General features: G+C 41.6%; 1 protein-coding gene across 1 annotated transcript in view; it reads left to right on the plus strand.

The window, feature by feature from the left end:
- The window catches only part of ALG8 (ALG8 alpha-1,3-glucosyltransferase), a 125,009-nt gene that overhangs the window by 65,412 nt on the left and 39,108 nt on the right, over positions 1–20,489 (plus strand). Inside the window, exons 4-7 of the mRNA XM_078658496.1 lie at positions 6,975–7,084; positions 7,875–7,942; positions 13,989–14,115; positions 15,470–15,573. Of these exons, the coding sequence (XP_078514622.1) occupies positions 6,975–7,084; positions 7,875–7,942; positions 13,989–14,115; positions 15,470–15,573 (409 nt within the window). The remainder of the gene's footprint in view (positions 1–6,974; positions 7,085–7,874; positions 7,943–13,988; positions 14,116–15,469; positions 15,574–20,489) is intronic.

A 20,489-nucleotide genomic window follows, 5' to 3' on the forward strand; every position in this document is an offset into this window, starting at 1 on the left:
AATTTTCGTAAAAACCACTGGAGCATATATCTTGAGACATAGCAAAGGCACATCGGGCTACCAGTCCCTACAATTTTGCCAAGTTTCGTGGAAATCCATTCAGCCGTTCGAGCTAAAAGTGAGTCCAACCGCCCTATGGAAATGAAGGAAATGAATGGGTAATTTGTAATTAGCAAATAGCTAATCGCAAACTAGGAATGGTAAAGAATCGCTATTTATTCCTTAAAGTTCGCTATTTAGGAAATGCAAAAAACTTTGATGATACATATGGCGGTTCATCTCTAACAAGATAAGAAGCATAGGGATACATTTATGATGACTGGCGCATCACCAGGGATGTGTTAGTCATTCTGTGCCGCTGTTCCGTCACCTATGGTGTGCTGCATTTACAATGCGGCGCATCATGGGGCAAAAACAGCACAGATGCGTGATGTATCTGTGCCGTAAAGGTGGCGCATTGCTGGAGTTGTATCGCAAGTGTGATGAAGCTCCAGCAAGGGTCGGGGGTGCCCCTGTCGCAGGGTTTCTGTTCTCACACAGAACTGTGGACAGAGGATTGGAACCTCGGCGAATTAGGGTGTCCCAAAACTCACGTTAGTAATCAAAAACTCCTTAGTAAGCTAGGTACAGTGTCACATTGGATATAACAAACTCTCAATGTTTAGACAATCCAGAATATGAACTTATAGTACCTCAGGATACGTGGAACTCATGAACAGTCGGTCGTTATATATTTCTTAGAAACCAGAACATGGAGTTAAGAAGAACACATGTGTATTTGAAATGTTTATTTACTAATGCCGTCTTCTCAGGCGTAGTATCTTAGATAATACAAGTACACATATTATCAGTAGCAAAATTACCAGCATAGTTACTAGTACATAAAAAGCGAATGGTGATAGTATGTTAACATGCTGTAAATGAATAAGAGTTAGCAACACTTATAAGCAGCCGCGGGCCGTGGAGGGAGTTACGGTGAGGCAGGGAGGCGGGGAGGGGGAGAAGCAGGGTGGAGAATACAAGTACACATATTATCAGTAGCAAAATTACCAGCATAGTTACTAGTACATAAAAAGCGAATGGTGACAGTATGTTAACATGCTGTAAATGAATAAGAGTTAGCAACACTTATAAGCAGCCGCGGGCCGTGGAGGGAGTTACGGTGGGGCAGGGAGAGGGGGAGGGGCAAGGTAGAGAGGGCTCCACCCTGCTTCTCCCCCTCCCCGCCTCCCTGCCTCACCGTAACTCCCTCCACGGCCCGCGGCTGCTTATATCTCACCCTCCCTAATACACATATTATATTATTTGCTAAGAAGGTCTCTTTGTGTTGGTTTAGGGCGTGCCCATACTTTAGTGTCTTAGATTTGAAGGAATCACATCAGCATACACCAGGTCTCTCTTCATGTGAACCGCATCAACTGTTGTGTATGTGTGTTCGGCAAAGCAATATAAAACCCGCCTCATGCCCAGAATTGGCAGAAGTTGCACTTATGTTATGAGTATGAAGTCGTGGAGATCAGACCTCATAACAATTCTGTATCGTGTTGTTCTTGAAACTTTAGCACTCGCTGTACAGATATAGTTTAACAAGCAAAGCAGATAGTAGAGCAATAACATATTATTCTCATGTAAACCACGATGAACTACTAGGTGGAAAGCTAAAGCAACAACTAAGTGTCGTGTGCAGAAGTTGCAAAAAAGGAAAAATGGCGTTTAAACCGGTAATGAGCCCATGCTAACTTAACACGGTGTAAAGATATCCAGGACCTAGATGACACCTCCCCATGATCCGGAAACGAACTGAATAAGATAATAGAAGTGCCATCTCATGAGAGCAGATTGCAAGTTTATATGTGGACGGTCCGCAAGGTAAAGCATTAAAAACTAGGAAAATTTAATGCTAAAGAAAAATAAAACAGCCAAGTACTTTATCGAGTCTTAAGCCAATAGGCAAGGTAAATAATAAAAACTTGACAAATAAGTCAATGAATTGTCAATGAAATGCTAGTACTCAGCATATCAAACATGAAAAAGGTCTATGACATAACTGTGTATGCAAAATAAGCTGCAACAGCCTCCAATAGGAAGTCACCGTCTTCATCCGAAAACAGTTCAGCCATCCAATTTAAAAGCGGAAAAGAACATACGTGCTCTCCCAGCACCGGATCCTCTATCACCATCAGAGGACAGCTCGGTGGGTTTTCAAGAAAGCTCTGTTCCAAGAAAGACTGTGCTGCCGCCAGTAAATTCCAGGGACCAAGTAGTCCATGCATCAATGCCACAGCCATAATCCTTTCGCCAGGACAAACCAACTCGTGAGTAATGATAGAAGTCATCAGCTGATTAAAGTCGACGTCAGGAGAAACCGGTCCGCAGAGACACAAATCAATGGCCCAATCGAAATCACAGGTCAGGCAGTGAAATACAGGCTGGACACAGGTGAAGTAGGAGAATCGAAAAGATAATCCATATGCCGTGCTTAATATCGCCAACGGCATTGTGCCATAATATTCTAGCATGCGATTGCGGAACAGTGTCAGCAGCTGAAGGGTGGGAGGTTGCATAGGAGGGACATCCATATTTAAAAATGTAAAAAAGCACAAGAGCGTCCGCTGGTAATGCAAGTAAAAATGCCAATCCACGAACCAGAGTGGAGAAAATAGAATGAAAGGAAGCAGGGATGACTCCAAAGATTTTCTCAAATGAAGTCACGAGACCACTGGTAACAACTTTAAAAAAGTGCGCCAGGGCCTTTGTGGAGGATGCGTTAAAGATAGTCGGAACCATCTTGCTGAAATTGAAAGGCAAATCTGAATTGAAAAGGGTCTGCACCTCTGTACGGGTGTTCGCTATGTGAAGCACGAAAGTTTCACGGGCCGAACTCAAGGCCACCTCTCTCTGAGACAAAAGAGCTCTTATTCTTGCCATGCCGTTGAAATCTGTCCCAAGGTTGGTATTTGTGGCCAGATTGAAAACTCCCTATGTTCATGTGTGGGAGGAAATAGAACATTTCTGCAGCAAATAACCCGTTCACTTACTGTTACGATAAAAGGAATACTTTTAATTAACTCAGAACAATCTTCATTATTGAGCATCAAATAACTACCATTTTCCAACAACTTGAACGTGGGGATGATAGCAGGAACTGGCGTGCCTTGCAACACGCAAGCCATATTTGGTCGGTGTTTGTTGCATGAACCGTGTAACTGTATGTGCCTACACATTAGTGAATGATCTGGCGTCTCAGTGCATTCCTCTCCATTCAGATAAACTTCTTGATCATCTTTGAAACATCTGTATGTGTATGGAAGCGACCAGACCTCATGAAGAAAAGCACTACCTAAAGGTTCATAACGACCTATTGGTATATATTTCATACAATTTGAAAACTTATATAAAGCAAAAGGCAGCGTTATTAAACCGTGGATAAGGCACGTTGCCAAAAAACCCGCAATCCTCTGCTGATGATGTCACTGAGCATGTCATGAATGATGTAATATGTGACATCATCAGCAGTGGATTACGGGTAATAGTATCTCTAGTTTACTCCCCTATAGCTGTCTTTCTTTTAACATAAGTGTCTGTTTCCTTCCCTTATACTTACTGTTTTTGGTTCGCTTCCGGTTCGCATACCGGCGAGCGAACTGGGAAGCGAACTAAGAGAAATAGAGGTTGGCACAGTTCCAAATATTGTACCAATTTTTTAATAACGGGGAGGTAGTTCTGAAAAGAACTTTTTTTTTTATTGTTTTTGTTGTTTTATATTTTTTTTTATTATTTTTCGGATTTTTTTTTTACTTTTTTTGAATTTTTCTGAACAGTCTTATATTTTTTGGGGTTTTTCTTGGAGGGGGCAATGAAAACGATTCATTGTAAAGGGCTCAACAGGAGCAACAAAACAAAAAAAGAAGTATTTATTATTTTGGGCGTTTCGTACAAACTTGCATATGATAGTCAATAGCTCTGTTGATCAGAGTGATGCTTCTTTCTCCGTAGGAAATGAATCCATCGCAAAATACGCAGATGTGTTTTACTTCACCAAATTTCATTTGTATATTTGGCACCATCTCCCTGCCCTCTGGTCCCGTTACTTCCGGTACAACAGATCTTCTGGCCATAATAGGGAGATTATCTAGGTCGTTCCGAAACTGTGCAGCACTGTAGTTGTTAGGATGCCACCTAGTCATATGGCGATGCATTCTGTAGTTTCCGAAACTGTATTTTTTCTCGGTTCCTCTGGACAGTCTATCTTGACATATAAGGCAAGTTACGTATCTTGCATTTACTTTTTTCTGACCTTTGGGAATTTTAAAAAATTGCCAAATGAAGTTTTCTTTCCGGTGAGACGTCCTGGGCCGCTCAGGCAAAAACTGCCTCTCTTCGTGCTCGTCGTCCTGTTCCTCTTCTTCCTCTTCTTGTTGAATTATAACTTGAGCAGGTGGTCCACTCTTCCTTGGATGTGGTGGAGGTGGTGGGGAAGCACCAGCTGAAGCTACTAAAGAAGCCATTGCTCAGTGATCACAAAGGGTCTTTCTCTCACAATGATGAAAGTCAGAGTGAGAAAAGAAGGAGGGATTTTCATCATTTGGGAAAAACAAGAGTTCTCAACCAATCAAAAGTGTTCATTTTAGATTATATGACCTAGTCTTACATCATTAGGAAACCAAAAGTGAAATGAACCAATGAAAAGTGTTATTACCAAGTCACATGACTTGCTGTGTTTACGTTAAGCGCTTTGCAGGGCCTCCCGGTTTGCTTCCAGAAACCTGCGCTTTGCGACTCGCTTCGCGTACCAGTTCGCTAACGTAGCACGTCATATGACGTATCACGCGACAACGTGAAACGTCATGCGGACGGGAGGCGTCACGATGTTGTTTTCTAACGCGGCACTTGCGGTAAAGAAACGTTTACCGGCTCGCGGTCTATTTCGCGGCATCAAGGTCAGCTAACGGGAAGCTTCCCGATTCGCGCAGCGGGAACGAAGAAAAAAAAATATTTAAAAAAAAAATTCTTCATAAACATATAAAATATATTTTTGCATTTAAAGAAGAATACATTTTACAGCTACAGATATTAGCTGTTAAAAAACCAATGAAATTCACAGAAAAAACCATAGGTTATAGACCATATATAGTTAGGAATTAGCATTTACAAAACCTTGAAAATTCACTGAAAAAACCATAGGTTATAGACCATATATAGTTAGGAATTAGCATTTAGAAAACCTTATTTTACTCACACAAAACCATTGAAATTCCATATATAGTTAGTTGCACTAACTATATATCGCGCACCCGCAATCCACTGCTGATGATGTCACATATTACATCATTCATGACATGGTCAGTGACATCACTGATGACATCACTGATGACATCTCAAATGACATCACTGATGACATCATCTAGTGTCTGTGTGTTTTTGTAAAGTTTAAATACGTTTTACATATTGAAGAATGAGTGGATGTATGGAAGACTGAGTGTGTGTGTGGCTGGCTGGGAGGTGTGTGACTCTGTGCATATCAATGTGTACTTGTATCAGTGATTGTATAAGAGAGTAAGTATGTGTTAGTATATGTGTGAAAAGTATGGTGTTCTGTGTTTAACTATAGATGAGGAAATCGAAGTGTGATTGATTCTTCACAGGACTGACTAGGTGTATGAGTGCATATGATAGTGTTCTAATAATAACTGACTGTATGTATGAGTAATTGTATGGGTGAATGAGTGAATGTGTGTGTAGACGTACGAATCAGTGAGTGCGTATGTAGTAACTGGTATTGGTGTGTCATGATGTCATCAGTGATGTCATTTGAGATGTCATCAGTGATGTCATTTCAGATGTCATTAGTGATGTCATCAGTGATGTCACTGAAGTATGGTGTTCTGTGTTTAACTGTATAGATGAAGAAATGGAAGTGTGATTGATTCTTTACAGGACTGACTTGGTGTGTGAGTAACTCCATGGATGAGTGGCAGTGTGTGACTGTCTGCATAGGTGTATGAGTGCATATGATAGTGTTGTAATAATGAGTGACTGTATGTATGAGTGATTGTATGGGTGAATGAGTGAATGTGTGTGTAGACGTAGGAATCAGTGAGTGCGTATGTAGTAACTGGTATTGGTGTGTCATGATGTCATCAGTGATGTCATTTGAGATGTCATCAGTGATGTCATCAGTGATGTCATTTGAGATGTCATCAGTGATGTCATCAGTGATGTCACTGACCATGTCATGAATGATGTAATATGTGACATCATCAGCAGTGGATTGCGGGTGCGCGATATATAGTTAGTGCAACTAACTATATATGGAATTTCAATGGTTTTGTGTGAGTAAAATAAGGTTTTCTAAATGCTAATTCCTAACTATATATGGTCTATAACCTATGGTTTTTTCAGTGAATATATATATATATATATTTATATTTGATTATAGGGGCTTTCTACCATCCTTCATCATCCATACGTTTGTTTTTGTCATTCATATTTTTCTTCCGCTCACCACAGCTTACAGCATGGGACAATGGTCAGCTAACTTCACTATGAGTGACGGCATTCTGCCCTTTCACAAGGAGCACACCCACATACAAATTAGATCCTGCTATAGGAATATGTGTTTTTTGAGATCAAGAAAATATTAATGCTTTTTCCAAAAACATGTTTATATTGTTGAGTGCCAGACACCTCCTCCAACAATAACGTTTTGCAAAGTCCATGACAAAACAACCTTTGGCAAAGCCTAAATGCTGGTTGCCAGACCAGACCTATTGGCCTTGTCAATGCTAATGTCTAATTACTGTTAGCTGAACTTGCTAATGAATAGACGTCCAGCTTGGATGTCCCTTCTGAATCGCCAGTGCCTGAAAGTCAGTGATGTGTGAGTATGTACCAGGTAAACCCAACAGAGTTCCTTGTCACTAAGTTGTGGAGGCGTGTTTACCTTTCTAACTTCCTCTTTTGTTTGGATGCAGGTGTTGCAAATGTGTTGACAACAAGAAAGCGAGAAGAGAGGTTTTGGAGAGACCCGCCTTCGTCCTCGCTGCCCTGCTCCTGTGGAACTTTGGCTTATTGATTGTGGATCGTATCCTTTCATTTGACACAGGCTATTTAGATTACAAGACGGTTTTCTTCAATCTGAAGATATATCTCCTGTAGTGAATTCAAGCCTTGTACACTAAGAAATATTTCCATTGCTGTATGAATTTCACAGTTCTGAATCTGGTTTTTACTCTGGGTCAGCCCGTCCCATGGAACTTAGGACCAAATGTATGAAACCTTTTTGCATTTACAAACAGCACAGTTGCAGAATCGGGCTGTTTGTGATCACAAAAAAGGCTTATTATTATATAAGAAACTAAAAATCAATACATCAACGTGTTACAAAGGGCTATTACAGTTTCGACCAAATACTTATTCAGTATTTGGAAAGGCTGTGTTTTTATGGCATCTCTTCCAAAAACCGAATCGCATTGGTAGGTAATCACACAAACGAGCCCGGGATCTACAGAGGCTATTGGAAAGGGCTTTCCCCTGTGCACCCAGGATCTCCAATACTTTCTCAACCCAGAACCAGAAGACTTTTCCCCATACCCTCTATTTGCATGAAAAAATGAAGACCTGTCTCTTCACGCACAAACCTGTCCTTGTGCATCCTCCAACATATCCACCCTTTTCTGAAATATTCCATCCCTCTGCTTAAGTTTTCTCTTCACTTACCCCTCTATTACTTCCCTGTCTCTCTTCTGCTTTTGTGTCATTTTCTCAGTACTTTAACCTATATTTAGCTTGAAGTCTGTGTATTGTAGGTGTATGCCTTGAGTACCAATCACAAAAACTGTTTTTTCATGGAGATTTCCTTATCCGAATCCAAGATATTCACTTCCAGTATAATGGATTTTTATTTGGCTTGATGCTTCTCTCCATTGCAAGAATATTCCAGGTATACAGTGTGTATAATTACTTTACGTTTACAGTACTTGACTGTTGTGAGGTAATGTACATCCCCACCAAATTGTTTAGATTAACACAAGACAACTGGAGGTATTAGAAATCTTTTACATTAGATTCACCAAATGGGATCTGCAATTTATCTAATGAAAGAAAGTGATTACAATCTGATGGCTTGTTGTCCGGGCCGACTTTAGCGCTGGTGGAGCTCAGTGCGATAATCTGTTTTGGCTCCCCTCATTACCTCCTCCTCGGATTCCCTTACTACCACCCAGCAAAAGTGCCCCTCATCTCTCCACAGCCCCTCTCTCAAATACATTTAATTTGTTTTAAAGGCTGACTTTACTAATCCTTTCAGCTATTGACATAAAATACAGATCTGTTCTCTTGCAGCAAGCACATTAACTCTCTGCACTACTTTATGGCGAATCAAAACTGCCACTAGACAAAAATCTGATAACTCTTATGATTAATGTTACTGCTAGAGAGAGATATCTTAACAATGTAATTGCTGCCTAAAAGCTGGACACACAAGGAACTCTGCACCATAAATCGTAAGTTATTGCTAAACACAGTGCCTCATTTCCAGGTCAGCTCCCAGTGCGGCCGTACCGGTCTCACTGCCCTAAAGCCGGCCCTGATTGTTGTAGGGCACCTATGATGCATTACTTGGTGATCTATAGTGTAGATGTCTACTTGCTTAAAACAAAAGAATAAGAGTTCCCTGTCTTTTCACTTGTGGGCTTCTCCAGAAATATCCACAAATATGAATTTCATTTTACAAAGCCATATTAAATCTTGATAAAAATACAGTGTATTCGAACAAACTGTGTAGTATGTACTGTACTGTATGGAGAGGTAATTTCAACCTCTTGGTGTCAAAGAAAGTATCCCAATGGAAACAATTGTAGTTCATAATACTAGAATAAAACCACAGTCATTAGAGGCACTCATTGACACTCTTTTAGAAGATCTCTGACAGCCGTAAGTAGATCTGAACTAGGGTGAAGTAGCATGGTTGAGGGACCAGAATACTACCACTCCCCGATTTGGGGCACAAATGAATTATGAAGCATAACATGTGCGCCCTGATGAAGGAATTTACATATACGTCTTTGGTACTTTCTGAAACGCGCGTCGGCGCTTTTCTCCCTTGTATGCTACAGTTGTGAATTGTCTAGTTCCTTGTTGCCTGTAATGTCTGATGTTTTTTTCTATTTTCTAATGTATTTTGGATTATTTGTTTGTGTTCTCTGTAACTGTGTCTTGGCTACTGGACTCATATAGTGTGAACCTTTATTTGTAGAATTTTTTTAATTTTGTAAATCATTGCTGTCTCTTCGTTGTCTCTTCTTTGCATGTTTAATTAATTTTTATGTGTTATCCAGATGAGATTAGATCATTGTGATATGTTCTTTGTATTTTTGCTAAATGAATTCATGTATGTGTTCTATTTTATATCTTTTCTATTTTCCAAATAAAGAGAATGATAACATATTGAATAATGAAAAATAAATAATGAAATCTAATTGAGCTGTTCTGTGGGTTGCATTTTTCTATATCTTGGAACTTTTGTCCTATTTTTATTGTGAGTTGGGGGCATCCTTTACATGTTACTCAGTACGTATCTTCCCCTGGTGGGATGTTCCCTTTGGATTAGCTTTCTCAGGGTCCCTTTTGTGTTTATTTAATACTATCACGCCCCTCCTTGTACAACTTCTGTGACTAGGTTTTCAATTGCTGTCAGTACTCTGATAATTTAGCATACATATTTGTACAGATTATATGAAATAAGCCTTGCGGCAGGGACATCCCCGTTTCTAAGGCCAGCCAAGTGCCTACCTTTTAAGCGTCAGATGTTCTCTGGCACATATCTGTTTCTTTGTATTGACATATATGTTCTACATATGCCTACTCTTTCAAATGGGTGATAAGCAAGAGAGAGACCAGAAAGCGTAATTTAAGGCGTAGAACATAAGTGTGCATGCTGCACACAAAATGGAACTGAATTACATTCTTCAGGGGTGTAATGTCACTGTGTTGCACCAGTTGCACTGTAGTCAATGGGTTGCACGTTTAATGATCGTACTAGAACGTTTGTGGAATTTGCATGTTGTGCAAAACTAATGCTACAATAACAGAGTGGAGATAACGTTACGTAACTTCTTTTACCATGCTGACTTAGAAAACAAGCATTGAAAATGCAATAGTCTCGCCTTTGATTAAGTTAAAGCCATTTGCTTTGCTAATGGTATTGTATAGCAAAGCAAATGGCTTTACCTATTGCATTTTTAATGATTGTTATTTATGTAGAGTGAGAGTATCTCTACAAGTTAAGTCTCCTGTGATCGTACAGTGGAATGGTTATTAGCATATTGTGTTTAGCTGTAAGAGGCCAGGGGTAGGTACAGATGTTTAATGCAAATATAAGTCCAACACAGGGACAAACACTCAGGACGGCTCCCCGAACCCATGGGTCCCTAACCTGCTCTGGACGCGGCGCTTTGGGTGACTGCTCTGCTTATGGATGGCAGTGGCTACAGAGAATAGCTCCGTCCAAGCCTTCTGCTTCTGTTTCTGCTTTCGGGTGAGTGCTGTGCCTTTTGATGGCGAGAGCCGAGGAGAGCAGCTCCGCCCGAGCCTCCTGCTTTTATTGCTGCCTTTAAGGCCAAAGCGTCATCACCGAAAGGAGCACATTAACATAATCTTGTAATTCTAGGGAAATCACTTAATCTCCCCGTGTCTCCAAGAACAAATGAATGTGTTCTTGTGCAACGTAACTGGTGCTCATGTAAAATGCTCCCATACCTTCGTGTCGAGTTTGCACTATATAAATCTGCAATATAACAGGCACTTCTTTATTTGCTAGGCATTGACAGTTTAAATCTGCCATACTGTGTGGGCTGCCGGGTTACGGTTGCTTTTTGTGTTTTTATAGGGAAGTTGCCTCAAATGCAAAGCAATCCCGTTGTCCTAACAGCCACTGTAGAAATGTGTGCGCAGCAATCTCCAGTTTTCACTCCGCCTTTCATCTATCCGAGAACACCATCAATCAACCCAATTAAATCTAGTGCATTTCGTAGTGACAAGGGGACTTTTGGGATCTTAGCTCCTTCCATTAAATGGCTCAGGCAGGGTGAGGTAAAAATGAGGTGTTTATGAATACGCACTGCCATTGGTCAATAAGGAGCATGCCACAAGATCTGAAGCCAAAGAGCACGGCAAGGATGATTGACTTTGCTGACAATGCCTCGAAGGACTTTTGCGACAGCTACACGGGATTAACAGCCAGATTCATCATTCTCCCGTTTTGCGAGCCCCTAATAGCGATTCATAAGGAATCGCTATTAAGGACTTGCAAAACGGGATTCATGTAGGAATTGCAAAAAATATTGCGATTCCTACATGTTCCTTATTTGCGATTAGCAAATTGCCTATCGCAAATAATCGCAAATAAGGATGCGATTTCAAAGGTGCAGGGATGTCCAAAGGACACCCAGTAGCACCCCTGAAATGTAATCTACATTGGTGTTGCGCACACACATGTCCAAAGGACGTGTGTGTGTAACATGCAACTTAGAAAAATGCATTTAAATGCATTTTTCTAAGTTTTTGCTATTTACCACGAGGTCTGACCTCTCGGTAAATAGCGGCCCAAAATTGCAATTTCGCAATTTTAAAATGATTCATGAATTGCATTTAAGGAATCTCAAATAGAGATTCCTTAAATGCAATTCTTCGCAAATGTGCGAATTCTTTAATAGCGAATTTTGCATTTGGGATGATGAATCCCCAACGCAAAAATTGCACTCGCAAAAGGCACGATTCTGAGAATCTTGCCCTTTGCAAGTGCAATTTAGCTTGATGAATCAGGCTGAAAGTGTTTAATATAGTGATTTTAATGTGCTGTGTCAATTGCACAAAGGGGCATGCGTGAAAGATATGCAAACAACAGTTATGTGTTTCTAAAATTTCGCTGCATTTCACACTATTTCACAAGCGACGACCTTTGCTCTGTTTGTAGTTTTTAAAGTAATGGAGTTTGGACCAACTGACGCTTGGGAATAACAATTCAGAAAGAGTCACTCATAGAAGATGCAATCGCTGTCGCATGCCTTGTCTTTGAAGAAAAAAAAATCATACCACCCAGGACCACTGTTTTCTTAATGGGGGCAAAGGGCTGGAGACGCAGTCTGCTGTACATTGAGCTGCGCAATTCAGGGAGATTCCGTTTATGTCTGTGACATCATAGCGGAGATGCTCTACCCACTGCAGCACACAAATGCATTTTACTGACTTTCTCTTCATTATCAGTAAGTGCAAGAGACGGGAGACAGGAATGCAGGCAGCACATGGATAGCCCAGGCAAAGGGGAGGAGGGGCCGAAGAACCCAACAGATTAGCTCTAATGATCTCTGACATCTCCACTCCAATAACCAGGCGGGCAAGCACAATGTTTTGTCTCAATTTTCCTGTCTTTAAAATGTCAAGGCAAATCACTTTCCTATATCCGCTGCTTAGACTCAGCTGCCTGACGGGCGACAGGCTTCTCTGCTACATGAGTGAAAGAAATCATGTCACCGGGTAGCGAATATCAGCAAACTCACCCGAGGTCTGCAAGAATGGATCAGTCCGCATGTGTGTCTGTGTCTGTGTATGTTCCTAGTACTCGTGAGTTGATAATGAAACCAAACTCCCACGCTAACCAGTGACAGCTGCTGGCCTTTGGTTCAGTAACACAATGCAACACATTAGGCGCAGAATAAAACAAGCATGGTCTTATGTAGGAGCCCGACTTGCGGGCGTTTGTGTAGGAGGGGGGGATGTTAAAGCCTGAGGATCAGCGAGGGGCGGTGAAAAGCTATACCAAAAAAAAGTGCTTAGCAGTTAATTAGGAGACACTGTCTCCCGCCGCCAGTAAAAGAAGCAGTCCCGGTGGGCGGGGCCAAACGGAGACAGGGTGGTAACGAGGAGAGACTAAAAACCCTCCTAGACCATCAGAACACCCGTTTTTGCATAATTGGTGAAGCAAAATGACACGCACCAATGCAAAACACGGGCGGAGCAGAAAGCGAGCATCTGGAATCGTATCGATTCCAAGAGGCCCTCATATGATGAGAGCAGCGCATGCGCTGCTTTCGTCAGGCCAAGACCTAAAAATACCTTATTGCTAGTTTTCTTTGTAAGTTACGAAAAAGTGCTCACTTGTATGGACATGAGCGGTGTAGGGCAGACACTACTGCTGAGATTTGTTGACCATCTATGCACGTTTAATTGTATAATGGCTGCTCTATTCTGTACTTTTGTAATCTTTTCATGTAAAGATGGAAACCTGTTTCCAGCTGTGAGGCTACTGCGGCAATAAGTAGAGTGCACTTTTGCAAGAAGTACAAATACTATGCTTAACACCTCTACATAACTTGATAAAGCTTTCACAGGTTAAGATAATTGTGCACTCACATACATTTGCATTCGCTCTGCCTACTGAGTAAAATAAGCATCATAGTCTTTAAGTCTTTCTTGTATGACTTCTACAGCTTTGTGTCTATAAAGGCTCTGAAAATTATGTTACACTGAGTATTAGTCCATAGGCAGGAGAACATGGTTTAAGCTGTTACTGAAGTCTAACTAAGAAGGTTTAAAAAAAAATTCAGTGTGAGCTAGAGGCTCAAAAACAGGCTGCACTTCTCTGTGACTGCTACTGCTCTTTAAACATTGTGGTAGTCAGCAAACATCTCTGTCCCCCGAGTGCTGCAAAGGGGAATTGAAGGGTGGACAAAAGCTGGTTTCAGAACTTATACCAACATTTAGTTACTTTTTTGCCTAGTACTATGTTTTGACAACATGTTGTATGTTAGCTAATACACAAATACTCTTAAGCATGCTGGTTGAAGTTGGTCATTGCTCTAACTCCTGTCTGAGTCTTCCCTCTACTCCTGCTTCTCCTCTCTATTGCATAAAGCTGTGCAATCTGCTTTTTGGCAATGCTCATTGTTGGTGTAAGAGAATAACAAAGTTTTGTCTTTGATCTGTGACAGAAAAGACATTTGGAAGGGGCCTTACTTTTTGCTGTACTTCTAAACTTCAAGCATATTTACCTCTACATTGCCCCCGCATATGGAATTTATCTGCTTAGATACTTCTGCTTCACTGCAAATAATTCAGGTAAGTAGTATGATTGCATGTTAACATGTATTTAACAACAAATACTGATCCTTCTTCCTGGCACGTGCAAAACAGTGTGACTAAAGAGTTGTTAAGTAGCTTGAGCCAGGGGACTAACAAGGATATTTACCCTTCGTCCCCTTTCTTCATGCCTTCACTTCACCCCCTTTAGTTCATTTTACCTTCACTTTGACAGCTATGCTATACTTTATGATAATGCTAAGTTTCTTTCATTTTATTTTCATTTCATTGTATTAGATTAAATGTCATAATACTATTCAACTAAACTTTCATTAAATTAAAAATAAAATATGTTGACGTACACTAACCACATCATAAATTAAATGACTTAGGTTTACTTATTATAAATGGACTACCAACCCTGAACCCATTATGTTTAATCTAACCATAACTCTAAAATTCTGTTTAAATAATTGAAATACAATAATTTATATTGTGTCAACTCTTATGCTGTCTGTAAAATAAATTAGAATTATACACTTTTTAATGCTAATGGTAAGTCTAACATAATATTTTATTAAATACATTTTTGTGATTTAATTCTAGTCAGTTGTTTTAAATTGAATTTTTAAATCAAATATGTTTAATCTGATAATGGTTTTTCATAGTATCCCTAACACATAATTAATTGTAATTCTAATCTTTCAATTATTCTTAATCATCATCATGGGCTCTTATTTATTGCTGTAATGCTAATTCGAACCCTATATTAATACAAGGTATATTCATATACATTCTTTACAAATGATGTTGCATTTTTAAAACCATAATGCTAAATTATCTCATGCCCAACTGAATTGTCGACATGTACTATCTGCTGGATTAATGTCTGTAACGATACTCCGTGGTTCTGACACTGTATGTTTACCTACTGGCTTATTTGTGAAACTGAATAAAGTTTGGGACCGTTGGTCTTAAAAAAAAAAAAAAAAAAAAAAAAAAAAAATAATGCTAAATTATACTTACATAAAAATTCTTTCCTCAAACTTTGGTGAAGTGACTGCATAACTTTGTAATTGAATGCAAAGGAAATGTGCAGTTGAAGAAAAAGCTATAAGGTAAATCTCTAAGAAGAAAAAGGGAAGAAGTAAAGGCCAGACAAATGGAAATTATTGGTATGATGTTGATGAAACAAGCAGGGCTGAAAGGGATTAGCAAAGGGCTTCTGTGTTATTGCACGTCAAGATGTTGATCCTATGGTGGGTCGATATGCCTGCTGGGTAAGGAAAATCTGTTGTAGGAGATGATGAAATATATTGTGAAAACCCAACAGTCTGCTTTCTCTGTGCTCGATTCTCAAACTAATGCTAATAAGCCTACACTTTTTCTGCAGATGGATCCATCAAGTGGAGCAGTTTCAGCCTGGTACGGTTGATTTCTCTAGGGATGATTGTCTGCGGTGTGTTTGCTCTTTCCTTGGGACCCTTCGTAGCCATGGTAAGTAAACGCCTGTTCTCACTTTGCTCAGTACTATGGACATGACTGCTTATTTTATCAAGGTTCATACCCGTATAAGTCAAATGACTGGTTTTTAGTCTATTTTAATAGAGATCAAGTCAGTGTGCATTTTCAGAAACATGGACCATTGAGGAAAGATCAGAGTAGAAAGAGAGGACTATTTCCATTCATTTGTGTGTTTTTGTTGTCGTATTAGGAGTCACATACGTTTTATTTGGTTGGAACATAACAAAACATGTATATGTAAAGTGCACACGCTGAGCACTGAATCACATATGTCTGTTACCAATTTCAATAAGTGCTTAGTATGTTCCTGAGGAACTGGATTTTAGGGTCTCCAAAATGGGGCTTGGATTTCCAATTACTATCAGGACAAGAGTCTGTGAATTATTTCACTTACTACTTCAGTCCTTTTTGCATCAGTCAAACAGCTATTTAAAATTCAACGCTGCTTCTCCCTGCCGTTATGCTTAGCTGGCATATGGCCCTTTATCGAACCCTGAGCAAAATTTTGATTATACCGGCATAATTGGTGTCATTTCAGTACATTCACGTATTAAAAATTACCAAAAATGACCAAGATTTCACCACATTATGTAATTTCGGGGGAAATTTTCAACACAAAATGTACCATTCAGGTCATTTCTTTTTTAAAACAAGTGCCATTTCGGGTAGATTTTTTTTTATCTGTACAGATGGTGCTGTTAATTATTGAGCTCAGAACTAAGCATCTGAATGCAAACTGTAGTGTTTTGAATGCCAGCAGCATTTCCTTTCAAATAGGTAATCAACACACATTTCAGATAGATTATTTTACCCTAGTGGACTGTTTGGGTCATTTCTTAGCACAAAACTGCAAGCATGAATGTGAACAGCAGTGTTTCGATCATGAGCAATCAAAAATCAACTCGAAATTACATTTTCAAGTTGATTTTTTTACCCACGTGCGAAATGCAGTTCCCATAATTACTCTACAGCACATTATGCAAGTTTCACACACCGTTTCATTTGTTGTGTGAAACCGCAGTCTTGGTTTTGCACAGCACTGTGCAATGGGAGACGTGTCGTTTGTATGTCTAGTAATAAGTAAATGTAGAAAAGACCCCGCATGCCAGGAGCAGTTGTTAAAAAGTAGGACTTTTGTAAAAGTTTAAATATAACTTCACAGGTGTGTTGTATTAATGGGAATGTGTATTTTACCACTCTCCAGAGGATCACTGAACAGCTGCCTATTGTTGTTCTGCTCACATATGTGAATTACATAGATGATCGATTCTAAACTGTTAATTCATAATGTCCCATGGATTTTCCTTACTTTCAGTGCTTTTGTCTTTCACGGAGCTTTGTTCTGTATCAGTCTTTTGTAATTTCTCTACTGAAACACTGTTGATTTTCAGTGAGTTTGTTTTTGGCATAGAGATAGAGGAATGCCACTGTGCTCTTGATGTTTTCCATGTAGTATTGGGCCTTTATCGTTATAGTTTTTACCCCTGGATTTTTTGCACTGATAACATTTGCTTATCTTAATTAAGTAGTAATTCACACAAGCCTTCAGGAAAGCTAATAAAACAGAGCGGTTTAGGAACTCCTTGTAGAGAAAGGAAGAGTTAGATTCCATAGAGAAGACATAATAGGCACATGTAAACAGCTAGCATTTAACTAATTACTTCCAGCTCTGATTGTTTCACCCGAAGTGCATTATTAAACTTTATGTACGGCATACTATACCTAATCTAAATCTGGAATCCGATTCTCCTGAAAATGCAGGATTAGAAGCAACTTTGAACTTATCCAGCTGTTTCTACAGGAGTAAGTGCAACTCTTCCTTTAAAAGAAAGAGCCCATTAAACTCTAATGGTTTTTAGGTCGAGCCTGTCCCATTCCGCAGGAATGGATAGGATCGAATTCATGTCGGCAAAATCCTCTTCAAACTAAGGGGTTTCAGCCCGGCGTTTTCTTGCAGTTCACGTGAACATGCACGAGCATTCACGGCCAGGGCTTCTCCTCCCCTAGCAGCACTCCTCCCACACCAGCAACTCCCCCCTCCCACACCAGCACCTCCCCTCTCTCTCCCCGCAAACACAGCACATCAAAGGGCTTCTCCTCCCCTAATTATTCATGGCCGGCCACAGGCCGGCCGTACTTTAAGTTTCCCGGCCGCTCTGCATTTATCAGGTACGTGTTGTTTTTTTTTCACTTTGTCTCCGTGCGTGCGTTCCCCCACCACTCGTGTTGTTCTCCCTTGCACTTTATCCACTGAGTCACTGTAAATATTGATCACTTGCGCCGTGTTGTTGACTCATAAGACAGCATTTACCTATGAATAAATTGCAGTAAATTTTTTAAATTCCTTCTCTTTCTGAGAAAATCTAATCGGGTGATATAATCCCTTCTTTGTTAGTATTAATGAATGTAATTTTTTTCATGTTTGATTGCGCCACCGTTTGATTCTGCTCTTCATATTATTAATTTCACCCAAATACTCCTGCATTGAAACCGGGAGTTGCCTAATCGCACAAAACTATGGGTATCATACTTTGCTAACTAACTCGCGCGATCACATACCCAAGTCAACGCAGTCAGCCTACTAAGGGTGACGGGAGACAAACCAAAGTTGGAACAATGGCGCTGTGCTACTGGTGTTGTGCAATGCCGCCTGTGCACTAAATTCAGCATGTGTGCAAATAAATCCTTTTCTTCTCAAGGTCCTAAATCCTTCCTCTTATGTCAAACTGAGCAATCAGAACAAGCGTGCACCAAGGTTCCTACCCCCACTCGGCTCCGCTGGAACAGTCACTGCTGTAGATTTATAATCGTGACTTGCCCCGTAAAACTATGTTCAAACAAGCAAACCCCTATTTTGAGGTAATGCGTTCTTTGTACCCCGCTGGTCAAATTCATTATTATCGGGAAAGTAACAAGCAGAATCATAATGGAAGAAAAGTGAACATAAATTAATTGACAATAAGAAGGTGAAGTGGCATGTATGTAAACAGGAAGCCACACGGGTCCTACTCGCTAGCACTAAATATTACTGTCTTGAACAACCGACCCCAAGGAGACGACAGAACAAAAACAAGCATTGGCATAGCCAATAGGTCTCGCTTGTGGGACCTTATAAGTATTTAGTTTTGCAGCACAATATCCTTCTTGCACCCACGCAACGCCACTCACACACGCAACGCCGCTCACACACGCAACGCCGCTCACACACGCAACGCCACTCACACACGCAACGCCACTCACACACGCAACGCCGCTCACACACGCAACGCCGCTCACACACGCAACGCCGCTCACACACGCAATGCCGCTCACACACGCAACGCCACTCACACACGCAACGCCACTCACACACGCAACGCCACTCACCCACGCAACGCCACTCACCCACGCAACGCCACTCACCCACGCAACGCCACTCACACACGCAACGCCACTCACACACGCAACGCCACTCACCCACGCAACGCCACTCACCCACGCAACCCCACTCACCCACGCAACGCCACTCACCCACGCAACGCCGCTCACCCACGCAACGCCGCTCACACACGCAACGCCGCTCACACACGCAACGCCACTCACACACGCAACGCCACTCACCCACGCAACGCCACTCACCCACGCAACGCCACTCACCCACGCAACGCCACTCACCCACGCAACCCCACTCACCCACGCAACCCCACTCACCCACGCAACGCCGCTCACCCACGCAACGCCGCTCACACACGCAACGCCGCTCACACACGCAACGCCGCTCACACACGCAACGCCACTCACACACGCAACGCCACTCACCCACGCAACGCCACTCACCCACGCAACGCCACTCACCCACGCAACGCCACTCACACACGCAACGCCACTCACACACGCAACGCCACTCACCCACGCAACGCCACTCACCCACGCAACCCCACTCACCCACGCAACGCCACTCACCCACGCAACGCCACTCACCCACGCAACGCCACTCACACACGCAACGCCACTCACGCAACGCCACTCACACACGCAACGCCACTCACACACGCAACGCCACTCACACACGCAACGCCGCTCACACACGCAACCCCACTCACACACGCAACGCCACTCACACACGCAACACCACTCACACACGCAACCCCACTCACACACGCAACGGCACTCACACACGCAACGCCACTCACCCACGCAACGCCACTCACCCACGCAATGCCACTCACCCACGCAACGCCACTCACACACGCAACGCCACTCACACACGCAACGCCACTCACATACGCAACGCCACTCACCCACGCAACGCCACTCACCCACGCAACGCCACTCACCCACCCAACGCCACTCACACACGCAACGCCACTCACACACGCAACGCCACTCACACACGCAACGCCACTCACACATGCAACGCCACTCACACACGCAACGCCACTCACACATGCAACGCCACTCAATTTCAATTTATAATCTTTATTCGGTACTTAAAAAGACACCATAAAAGCACAAATACAACAAACGCATAAAAAAAATATTTAAGCAACATCAATAAATTTCCATAAGAAAAGTATAAATGTTAAAATGTATCTGACACTCTAAAAAAAGACAGGGGGATCATCAGTTTAAATGTTCAACGGGACAAGTGATATTAATGGCCAGTTTCTCTAGTGTTCCTCAGTCTTATTGCTATTCGAATAAAGTTTATGGTGCAAAAAAGAGTGTAAGCGTCCTCCGCTTCCTGTAGGAACCTCAGGGCCAGTCTTGCGTGTTTAAACTTTAGGTCTTTCAGGATCCCCACCAGGAACTTGCGTCTTGGCATAGTATACAATGGGCACAGTAGGACAAAGTGAAGGGTATCCTGCGGAGACCTGTGGTCGCAGCCGCAGGTACCCTTCTCCTCCACG

Source organism: Lissotriton helveticus, chromosome 8 (assembly GCF_964261635.1).
Source record: "Lissotriton helveticus chromosome 8, aLisHel1.1, whole genome shotgun sequence".
Taxonomy (NCBI): domain Eukaryota; kingdom Metazoa; phylum Chordata; class Amphibia; order Caudata; family Salamandridae; genus Lissotriton; species Lissotriton helveticus.